The 12460-nt window shown below is 36.5% G+C and overlaps 1 protein-coding gene across 2 annotated transcripts in view; it reads left to right on the forward strand.

The window, feature by feature from the left end:
* The window catches only part of LOC311068528 (MAM domain-containing glycosylphosphatidylinositol anchor protein 2), a 167318-nt gene that overhangs the window by 134326 nt on the left and 20532 nt on the right, over positions 1-12460 (forward strand). For both annotated transcript variants that reach the window (XM_084091025.1, XM_084091026.1), the window contains exons 10-11: positions 7434-7582; positions 11525-11702. In XM_084091025.1, coding sequence (XP_083947151.1) covers positions 7434-7582; positions 11525-11702 — 327 coding nt within the window. The remainder of the gene's footprint in view (positions 1-7433; positions 7583-11524; positions 11703-12460) is intronic.

Consider the following 12460-nt stretch of genomic DNA (forward strand, 5'->3'; position numbering starts at 1 on the left):
AGTGTAAACGCCCACTGCTGTGATTGGCTGTGAGACTTCAGTGTAAACGCCCACTGCTGTGATTGGCTGCTGTAAGACTTCAGTGTAAACGCCCACTGCTGTGATTGGCTGTGAGACTTCAGTGTAAATGCCCACTGCTGTGATTGGCTGTGAGACTTCATTGTAAACGCCCACTGCTGTGATTGGCTGCTGTGAGACTTCAGTGTAAACGCCCACTGCTGTGATTGGCTGTAAGACTTCAGTGTAAACGCCCACTGCTGTGATTGGCTGTGAGACTTCATTGTAAACGCCCACTGCTGTGATTGGCTGCTGTGAGACTTCAGTGTAAACGCCCACTGCTGTGATTGGCTGTGAGACTTCAGTGTAAACGCCCACTGCTGTGATTGGCTGCTGTGAGACTTCAGTGTAAACGCCCACTGCTGTGATTGGCTGTGAGACTTCAGTGTAAACGCCCACTGCTGTGATTGGCTGTGAGACTTCAGTGTAAACGCCCACTGCTGTGATTGGCTGCTGTGAGACTTCAGTGTAAACGCCCACTGCTGTGATTGGCTGCTGTGAGACTTCAGTGTAAACGCCCACTGCTGTGATTGGCTGACATGTTTGCATATGAAATAGCTAGTATTACATGTCGAACGCTCTCGAAATCTTTTACTATGTTTTTTTTTTCTATTACAATTTCTGCACTCTCAAGAATGCTTTCACCAAATAACAATGCAAACACCATGTAAATACAGTAAGAGCTTCGTTGTGCAGTGTAACAGCGTCATTGATTTTCATAACGATTTCAATGTCAAGTGTCCAGATAAACTCACGCTCTGTGATTGACAGCTTGAGCGATTGGAAAGGGAGTGTTCTTTGATCGCTTTCTATATATAATTTAATCACAGTTTAAATAAGATTATTTTCATCCTACCAAGAGAAACAATGTGAAGTTGATCTTTTAGTCACTGGCTTGATTTACTGATGCATAAACAGTATTGAACGATTTTGAGAGAAAGAAAATCTGTCTGAACTTGAATAATCGGAAATTGCTGATCACAGATCAGGCATTAGAATAAACATGATTACTAACATGTTTGTGGCGTTGCTGGCAGATACATATCGTAAAAGTCTGTTTGCAAAGCATGCGCCGAAATTGCGACTGATTTACTAAATAATCCACCGTGAAATGCACCGAATACAAACAAATAATGCTCAACTGAGACATTCACATTGTTAAAAAAAACACACACTTTCCTAGCATTAGGATGGTTTGGAAGGGAATGGTATTGATCCTGTGTCGATCTTTTCTCTTTCTCATGTCATTATTCACTAACGCTCCAGTGGGCGGAGCCAAAGACGCGGCCGTGTAGACGTAGGCGTTGATATTCTTCTTCACCACTTTTGAGATCCTGTCGTTTTCTGGCCTTGGTTTCAATAAAAGCTGTTTTTTGGAATCACAAGGAAGTTTTTAGTTTTGAAACTTACAGGATATTTTTATAGTATAATGTATACTATATATAGCTAAACTATAACGTATAGTATAACTCTTGACTGTCAAAAGATCAAGGAAAATTTGAATTCTCAGTTCATGATCCCTTTAAACCCAGAGCTGGATCATCACATGTAGGGTGTTGTCGGGAGCGTGTGATGGGATGAGGACTGATGTCTGATATCCGGAAGGATCAAGGCTGTTTGAGGAGCCGGTCAATTGGCCGCTGTCCCTCAGACCCGACACTACATGAGTCTTTCTCTGCTGTGTTTACTGTAGATGTGTGTGTGTGTGTGTGTGTGTCAGACCTCTCCAGCCCCGCGGCTGTGTGCTTTACTCACTCGCTCTCATGCCTAATGTGCCAATCGCTCAGACATCATCTCTCCCTCAGCGCTCTGCCAGTTCTTCCATCTGCTCCTGAGAGACCGGCGCTCCGGCTCCTGCTTAGCCTGGGATCTGGACCGGGATCCTCCCAGAGGGATCTCTGCAGGTGTAATGGGTCTGGGTTTGTTCTCGCTGCGACAAACATCAGAAACCATTCATTTCCTCTGTAGATCCGAGCGAACCGCTCTCGTGTGAGAGACTCTCGTCGCTGTAACGCTGTCAGAATAGACACTTTTACTGGAAACGCGATAAAATAATGTTTTATTTATTTAATACTCATGTTTCACTACCTATGACTGGATAGACAGAAGACGGATAGATAGATGGATGGATGGATGGATGGATGGATGGATGAATGGATGGATGGATAGATAGATAGATAGATAGATAGATAGATAGATAGATAGATAGATAGATAGATAGATAGATAGATAGATAGATAGATAGGTGGATGGATGGATGGATGGATGGATGGATGGATGGATAGAGAAATGGATTTATTTATTTTTTTGCATGATTGTTTTTGTGTCCTGAGAACCGGATTAAAATTGAAAAAAAATTGAGAACTTTTTTTGGGCCTATAACAAAAGTCAGTAGGGTCTTTTGTCTTCTTTTTTTTTTGCGCCGTAGCATTCTTCTTTTGAGTTTTGGACCGACACAAGGACGAGTAAATGATGACAGAATTTACATTTTCACTGTAAAATCCCTGTATTTGCACCACATGATGTATTGCTTTATTTCACTCCAGAAATGGTCGATGATGTCATGAAACTAGCGGATTCATCCGAAGAATAAACATCCAGACGGGGAGTTTTGTGTAGAAATGCTCGTCGGCTCTGCTTTGTTAGGTTTTGTTTTATTGCGCTGGCTTTAATTTACCGCTCGAGTAGTTTCCATTTTAAGGTGAATTACTGATAATGAGAAACATCCGCTAGTTAATGTTCACGCTGAGATTGTATGACAATAAGTCAATAGAGCTTTCAGCACGAGAGATCATGACATATGCTGATCTGAGACACGCCATCCATCTTTCTTTCCAGCTTTCATCCCTCTTTCTCACACTAATCCTGCTTTCTGGGTCTCAATAGGACTGAGTATTAGCAGAGAGATGATCTGCTGTTCGACAGATGACAGTGGCGACTCTGATGGATGATGATGATGATGATATAGACTTGTGAGTTTGGTAACAAATGGCGTTTCCATTTCAGATTTGTGCAAATCTTTTGCGATATTTTCTAAATGCCGATAAAATATTGCGAAATGACGGCGTCTCCATTAACCGATGTTATGTGACTGAAACGCTCTCGCTTTAAGTCAGTACAGTAATGTGCCAGCAGATGTTGGTTTACATCCCGGCCACCGCTCTAGCCATTATCATTAATGAAAGGAGACGTAAGCGTGTTATCCAAGCATTAATGGCAAGGAAAGCTCCTTATACTTGTGACTGGCCACATATGAGGAGTTTCTGGGAGTTTCTCCCTCAGATCTGCTTCAAGCTCTTGATTGTGGCATTTCTTTGTGGTTTAGAATCCAGTATTCTCGTAATGCTTTAGTCTTTTATGAGTTTAATAAAGAATCCCGCTTTCTGGGTCTTCATTAGACTGAGTATTAGCTGAGAGATGATCTTCTGTTCTACAGGTTTTAAAGCGACACACACACACTCATATGGACGGGTGAGAGACTTGTGAGTTTGGTAACACTGTAAACAAGCCGTCCTGGTGTAATCTTTCCCTCTTCTGAGCGCTTTGAGACTGGAATAGTGCGTATGAAGTCGAATCTCCAAACCCTCCAGCTTTATTCCCGCAGGCCTGGAGAGCAGAGCTGATATAATAGAGTTTGTTTTCCGAGCCGAAAGTGGCCCGTGATTCACCCGGACAGGGTTTAGAGTGGCCAATTTTCTCTCCGAGGCTTTACTCAGAAATTGAGCATTGATCCTGTAAAGCTGCTGGAACAATAACATGTTATTTGTGCGACCCTCTTCAGAAAGTTTGTCAGGTTAGAAGCTTCTGCCATGTTTGGAGACGCGGACGTGCTTTATTCTGCTTAAAGATCAACTCCTCAGGGTCATTTAGACATTTAGGACTGTGCATTTCATTAGTTTGAAGTGAACACTGAAATCACAGTCTGCATAGTTACCAAAAATAGATTTATTTGTGCAGGACAAGTTTATATATATATATATATATATATGTATTTCATAATAATATAATTTATAGTAATTATCTATTTATCATTTTCATATATTGTTATTCATTTATACTTTATTTGTATTCATATATTCATTATAACATTTATTTATTCATCTTTCATTCATAAGATAATTTATTTAATGTATTTATTTATTCATAATGAAAATGTATTGTTATTCATTTAAAATTATATTTTATTATTCATAATGGAATTGATTTTCTTATTTTTTATCATTATTTATTTATGTGTTCATTAATAATATTATTTATTCATAATATAATTAAAATTGTATTTATTTATAATTTAATTTATGTGTGTATTTATTTATTTACTTATTTATTCATTCATTCATAGTAGAATTTATTTTCATTTATTATTTATTTAATTATTTATAATGCAAATGTATTGTCATTCATTTATAATTAAATTGTATTTTTATTCATTCATTTATTCACAATAGAATGTACAGTATTAATTAACTAATAATTAATTTATCATTCATTTTTTATATATTTATTGATTTATAATAACATTTTATTTATTTATTCATTCATTTATTCTTTCATTCTTTCATTCATAATATATTTTTTATATAATTTTATTGATGTATATTTATTTATTTATTTATAATATTTATTTATTTATTTATTTTAATCCATGTTAACTGGCTGATTCCTAAACTATTACCCACAATCCTCAATATTTGCAAATGCTTACAGGTTTGCGGAAAAACAAATCAGTAATTATTGAATTTGAAACTGAGTTGTTGTGCGAGAACATGATCGACTGTTGCCTTCTTTAACAGTAAAACCTCGGCAATCTTCATCATCTTCTAGAAGAGTGTGATCGATGTGTTTCCTAAAGCTAAAATCACTGGATTTGCAGCAGGACCGCAGGGTTTTCCCGGTTTTCCCGGTCTTCCTCCTGCTGTTGTTGAAGTTGTTGCGACTCTGCGCTTCATTAAAAGAGTCTCGGCTCGTGTAATAAGTCTCGTCTGACACAAACCCCAGCGAGTGCTTGCAGAGATCAGCATCTTCTCGTTCCCCAGCGTCTTCATCAGTGCAGACCTGCTGAGATCAGGAGCTCGTGTTCAACATCAGAGCGCTTCTCTCTCAGTGCCACTGCTGGGTCTCATTCGAGAGCTTAACACTCAGAACTTCATCTGGTCAAAACTGTTTTGAAATTGAACATTGCGTTGCATGGAAACGGGAACTTGTGTTTGATTTTATAGCCCATAAAAGTCAAGATTATATGGTAAAATATATATTTTGTATAATATGTTTAGTTCAGTGCATTTGCCTTTCGGTAGACTTGGTAAAAGCAAATAAAGTTGACGTCATCAATCCCTCTTGCGAGTTCTCGCGAGAGCACAAGTTGAATTTACTCTGGTGTCGAGTAATGATGCTCATTAAATATGCCCCTCGATCTCAGCTGCACCAATCACATCGGGTTATCTGATATAGGCGGAGGCGAGATGACGACAGCGCTGTGACGTCGAAGTCATTAGTAAACATTGCAAGATGGCTATGAATGCAAGAAGGGCGTTTTTGCTGTTTTGCCGACCGGATACGGTAAGAGTCTAATCTACCAGTTAGCTCGCTGCTAGCTAAGCGTATGGGGTTTGTTGTGATTGGTCGTAGTGTTATCCAATGGCGTGCAGTGAGATTTTCAAACGCATGTTTGGTGCCGCCCCTCGAGCTGGGCGATCTTCATTAGTCGACGCCAGACCATTAATCTTTCAGATTTAGGTCTGGATTTCCAGGCTATCATATAGACCCCTTTTCAGATGGTAAACATGGTGACGTTTTTTTGTGGGCGGAGCTAAGGTGGAGGCAGAACGATCCCTCTGGCCGCTTCACTGACGTTAGTGTGCAAGTTTTGTTAGCTTGTTTTTTAATAATGACTGGAGAAAATCCGATTTTATCTTAATGGTCAAGGTCACTCACTGTCAAGGTTTGTCCGCGATTGTTATTTGCAAAAGTTAATTTTAACGGACATCCCAGATTGGCTGACCCGTACACGCTCATTCAATGGATGGACGATCTGACAGGATTAACGTCAACGCTCCGGTTGAGTGGCCTGACTTCTACACCTACCCGTTAGATAAACTGAGTGTAAAGAGAAACTGAGGGCATATACATCTTTATATGCCTATAACTGTACTAAATGGTCACAAGACTTGTGTATTAGCCTACGATCCGCAGTTCTGCCGAGCCAGCGCCAGCGCCACACAGAAGACGACAATTAACTGACGAAAACTGTGACGTCGGCGCAAAAGGGGTCTATAGCATCATATATTCATAGACACTTTCATCTAAATAATTCATCATGGAAAGAAATTCAAGTCAACCCTAAAGTTTTCTTGTTGAATGTCAAGTTTTACTCAAATACATCACAATACTAAAGTCAAATGGGTTGTGATTTTTTTTCTCATTCTTTTTAATATTCTATTCTATTCTATTCTATTCTATATTATATTATGACTTTTATTATATTATAATATATGATTTTTCTATATTGTCCGCTATTGGGCTTGTTGAGAGTGTGAAACACACTTGCACTGAATCATGTCCTGCTCTCTGACTCAGTGACACATGACACTGTACCTTTAAGACTTCTGTATGTAAATGAAGCGTTTCTATTGGCCAGCAGCGTCACATACAGAATCAGCAACTGTGGATCCTTCATCTATGCTTCTGTATATGCGTTATAGGTCATTTATTTCATTTTATCTAGAAATGTTTTTACATTTTATATTTTTATATTAATGTTACCTAATTTTTAAATAGATTTTACCACATTTTATAGTTTTATTTATTTATTTGTTTGTTTGTTTGTTTATTTATTTAAATTATAAAAAAATTCTAACAATTATTTATCATATTTTTATATATATATATATATATATATATATACTGTAGTCAACATTTGAAGTGGATCAAAAAAGGTCATCAAAGTTGTCCTAAGACAAGAACAGGTATTGTTTAAAATGTATATATAATAGAAATAAAAAATAGAAATATATATCACACATACAAATAAATTAAATAAACAAATAAATAATATAATTCGATAAAATAAAATAAAATTAATTTTTCATGTTTCCAATGTGACATCACACCCATTAATTAAAATAAATCCATAAAATAAATATGATCAATATTTTCATCATGTGATATATAAATATACTTGAGATTCCTCGTGCATACACAAATCTCTCTGGATTATCACAATTAATGGCATAAAGGAAGTTTATATATATATATATATATATATATATATGATATGAATATATATATATATACCCACTGTTATGTCCCACTGTTTCCCGGTACTGTCACACTGAACTCCTGCTAAATCCTGTGATGTCCGTGTGTGTTCTGCGCAGGGAAAGCGTTCGCTCCGGAGTTTTACTACGACACGTACAGCCCGCTGTGGCAGAACCGGCCTCGGGTTTACGGATACAAGCTCCAGTGGACTCAGATGAACCCCGGCGCCGTGGACCGGATCATGGCCTATCGCCTGGGCATACGGCAGGTCAGTGTGAGTTATGAGTTATGATTCGCTGTCCCTGTTTTACTGTACTTCATGTGTTCTTATGAAATGTGGTCTACTGTATGAATAATAGTATTGTTGATTTGTTTTAATGTATTTTCTCTGACATTACACTTGCCCAGGGACTAGCGTTGGCTAAACTGACACATACATGTTTATTAATGCGCACTGTCCCATTTATTAAAAAATAAATGAATAAATAAAAAGTGAGTGTGCATGTGTTCTCCCAGTTCACTGAATGACCCATACTCTGGGAAAGAGCAAAAACACACACCGTTGATGGTGTTTTTCACACTTGTCGTCTGTTTCTCAGCAACACACACTTAGACAACACCGCACATTCAACTTAAATAGCAATATATAAAAAACCTAATCTAATGAAATGACAAAAACATCATAAAATTACTAAAACATTAAACTAACATTAACATGAAAACTAAGAATCAAATTAAAAATGCTAAAATAACACTGATAGTTTTTATTAATTTTATTTTAGTTGTAGTTATTTTAGTACATCTAGTTAAACTTTCCAACTAGTTTACATTTTTTCATTTTTCATTTACATTATCATTACATTATTTTTCATTACATTATTTTTCATTTACATTATCATTACATTATCATTACATTATTTTAATTTACATTATCATTACATTATCATTACATTATTTTTCATTTACATTATCATTACATTATCATTACATTATTTTTCATTTACATTATCATTACATTATCATTACATTATTTTAATTTACGTTATCATTACATGATTTTTTAATTTACGTTGTCATTACATTATCATTAAAAAAATTAATTTACGTTATCATTACATTATTTTTGATTTACATTATTTAAAATTTACGTTCTCATTACATTATCATTAAATTATTTTTTAATTTACATTATCATTACATTACGTGAGTGGATGAGAAGCAGGACAGCGAGGGTTTCTGGGTAAATAAGTGTCGGCCCCGGGCCCCGGATCTGCTGTATCTCCTCGCTGTGACTCTGGGTTTCACCGCTTCAGAATGGAGGACGAGCTCTTCATGCAACATCCCATCATGTGAGATCACGAGTAGCAGGTCTCAGCGATTGTGTGCTAGAATATTAAATATGCCAGTGTTGCCCTATAGTGTACTAATTCCAGTGCATCTTCAGTTTATGCATCAGTATCGCCTTCTAAATTATTTATTTATTTTGCATTCTTTACTCATGTCTTCATCATATAATAACTGCCAATGCTATTCCCAATACTGTACTATTCCCAGAGGATCCTAAATGCATGCATTTGTTCATGATTTTATTTTGTTTTTTACTTTATTCATGTCTTTGTGAGTTATTTTAATTACAAATTTTATTTTTTAAAATTTATTTAAAGTATTTTCCTATTTTTACTCGTGTCTTTGTGTTTTTTTTATATATATATAATAAATAAATAATAAATATAAATACATTTTATTTTTATTTTATTTTTTGGGGGGGGGGATTTTTGGTATTTTATATTTATTTTTTCCTCTTTTTATTTTATATTTTATTTTTTTGTTGCTTTACTCATGTCTTCATTACTAATTTTATTTACTTATTTTTAATTTGCTTTCTTTTCTCATGTCTTTGTGATTTTATTTTTTTATTTTTTTATTTTATCATTTCATGTCATTATATTATTATTTTCATTTTATTATTTGTATAGTTTCATTCTCTCCTCTCTCGTCCTCCTGTGTGAACCTCATGATTCTGCCACTGGAGATCCGCTCTTTGATTTCTTCTCGCTGGCGTTCTTTGATCAGACCTCGAGAACTCTGCTTCTGAGGTTACATGAAGTGTGTGAGAATTCATGAAGACGAGTGTGAGAACCGAAGGTGTGTTTGCTGTGTCAAAGTGAGCTGGAGGTCTCTCATTTTCAGAGCGATTTGGCAGCTTGAGGTTTACTCATGTCTTCGTGAGAAATTTTATTATTATTTTTACTTATTTACTTATGTATTTAATTTTATTTAGCAATTTTTACTCACGTCTTCATGAGTAAATTTATTTTATTTTGTTTTTGTATTTATTTACATAAATTTTATTTAGCAGTTTTTACTCATGTCTTTGTGAGTAATTTTATTTTATTTTATTTTTGCATTTATTTACGTATGTATTTTATTTTATTTTGCTATTTTTACTCATGTCTTCATGAGTAATTTTATTTTATTTATTATTTTTTAATTTTATTTTGCTCTCTTTTTCTCTTGTCTTTGTGATTTTATTTTTTAATTTAATAAAAAAAATTGGGTTTTTTTAATTTTTTTATTTAATTTTTTTATAGTGAGCCTCCGTTCTGACGTACGACCCAGAAGCGCTGCGCTGTTACACTACGTCAACTCACTCAGAGACACACAGAAGAACATGAAGAGTTGAATAAAGCCGTTATTTTTGTTTGTTTTGCGCAGAAAAAGTATTCTCATCGCTTGATAAACGTAAGGTTGAGCCGCTGTAGTCACTGGACTATTCTAAACATTGTCTTTACTAACTTTCTGGACCGGCAAGTTTCAGTTACAGAGAAGCCGATGGAGGAGTGAGACAGCTCTCAGATCTCATCAGAAATATCTTCATTTGTGTCTGAAGATGAACGAGAGTCTGACGGGATTGAACAACATGAGGGAGAGTAATTACTGACAGAACTTACATCTCTGGGTGAACTAACGCTTTAATTAAAGTTCTAATGGCATCAGTTTCTGCACAAACCGCTGGGAGTTTTCCAGCGCTTTCTTTGCAGGTTTATTGCAGTAAAACTAATGTTCACTAAAATTAAAATTAAAACAAAAACCTTAAAAAAATGTAATTGCTTGAAATAAAATTAACATAAAAAAAAAAAAAAAACTTATTTTATTCCAGCTTGTTGCCAATCAACATTTCTCGTGTTCGTTTAGTTTAGTTTAAAAAGTGGCAAAAGTAATGTTAGTAAATGCATTAACAAACACTGAGCATTACATTTTGTTTTAGTATTTATTCATCTTAAATGTTAAACGTTAGTTAATAAAAATACAACTGTTTATATTAGTTCAAGTGCATTAAATAATAACAGATACAACTTTTGATTTTAATAACGTATCTGTAAAGGTTCTGAACTGTAGTAGTGGTTAACTAATGTTAAAAGTGTTATCAAAGGAAGATATTTTGACCAAACAAGATTTGGACCCCATTGACTTTAATTGTATGGACAAAAAAACACACACTTCTCAAAATATCTTTTTTATGTTCCACAGAAGAAAGTTAATGATGATAGACTGATTGTTTTGGTGAACTATTCCTTTAATGAAGTGAATGTAAGTGTGTGAACTGAAGCAGATTGAATCTGTATTTATCTGCAGTGCCTCATGTTAAACGTGTTTCCACATTATGGTATTTTTCATGGATTTTTGTCCATGTTCATCTTTCTTTAGTGTGTGTAATGTTGCTGTTTGAGGATGACAAGAGGAGTTCTTCTCTATATCAGTGTCAGTGTTTCTGAACTCCTGAAACGCCTCCATTGTAGTCTTGAGGAACGAACACGTCACAATATTCCTCATTATAATAATTAATGCGCAGAATAAAGGGGCGGGGCCTGGTTGAGTTAGTTAGTAGTGTGTTAAACCGGCGGTTATGGTAAGGGGCGGGACATTTCCCAAACACACTCGAAGCGCTCGACCAATCACAACACACTGCTCCAGCCGACCAATCAGAGCACATTGTGCTTTTCAGGAGGAGGGGCTTCATAGAGACAGGAAGTAAACAGAGCGTTACTGACAGACTGGGAAGAGAGGAGCCGCAACAATGGAGAATATGAGGAAAATAATCAACATTCAAGCAGGAAAACCTGTTCTAGAAGAGACCAAACACAACATTAAGATAATATGGCCTCTTTAACATTCTCACAGGATGTATTTTCCCTGATTTCTCCCTCAGACGGGGCAGCAGCGCTGGTGGGAGCAGGAGATTCCCGTGGAGGGAAACATCCAGAAGGGAGAACTGATCACACACAACCTGACGGAGCTCATCCGACCCGAGGCTTACGTGGTCCGACTCACGCCGATCACACGCTTCGGAGAGGGAGATTCAACCACCAGGATCGTCACGTACAGCGGTACGTCACGCATGAAAACCACTGGGTTAAACACAACCCAAATTTGGGTTGTTTTCAACACAAGGGCTGGGTAAATATAGGACAGAACCATGACTGTAAATAAATATGTCCGTAGTGTGCGTGATGTCACCTGTAGTGTTTCTGAAGAGCGTTTTCGAAGCTCAAAGTGGGCGGAGCCGGCCGTCGCCATCTTGGCAGCGTCACTCCTGGATAAATGTAAATGTGCAGCGAGGCGGATTAGCTGAGGTGACGTGACGCTAACAGACAGCAGAGAAACGGCTAGTAGTGACATCAGCGGCAATCCACCTGTCACTCAAGTGGCCACGCCCTTAATTATGCACAACTTTAAGGCTTAATATCATTTAAACGGATGAGTTATAAAAAATATTCACCCCCTCACAGTCGTCATGAAGGGCCAAATTAGCTATATAGTCCAAAACCACTTTTTGCACCAGACTGTAAACATGTTTTATTCTGCTGTAAAGTTGGGCATTTTAACATGGGGCTCTATGGGATTGAGTCTCTTCTGCAGCCGGCCTCTAGTGGTCAGTCGATGAACTGCAGTTTAACTCACTTCAGTGTTGATTCACGAGAGAGACGAGGGTTGCCGCTTGGACAGAACACATGTTGGGTTAATTTTACCCAGCAAATTGGGTTGTTTATTCATTGGGTTGATTTAACCCATCATTCTGGGTTGATTCAGTTTTTACTATAGCACTAGCTTTTCTTTTTTTTTCTTTTACTTCATACATGAATTA

The sequence above is a fragment of the Abramis brama genome (genome assembly GCF_963993115.1).
Source record: "Abramis brama genome assembly, chromosome: 18".
Classification (NCBI taxonomy): domain Eukaryota; kingdom Metazoa; phylum Chordata; class Actinopteri; order Cypriniformes; family Leuciscidae; genus Abramis; species Abramis brama.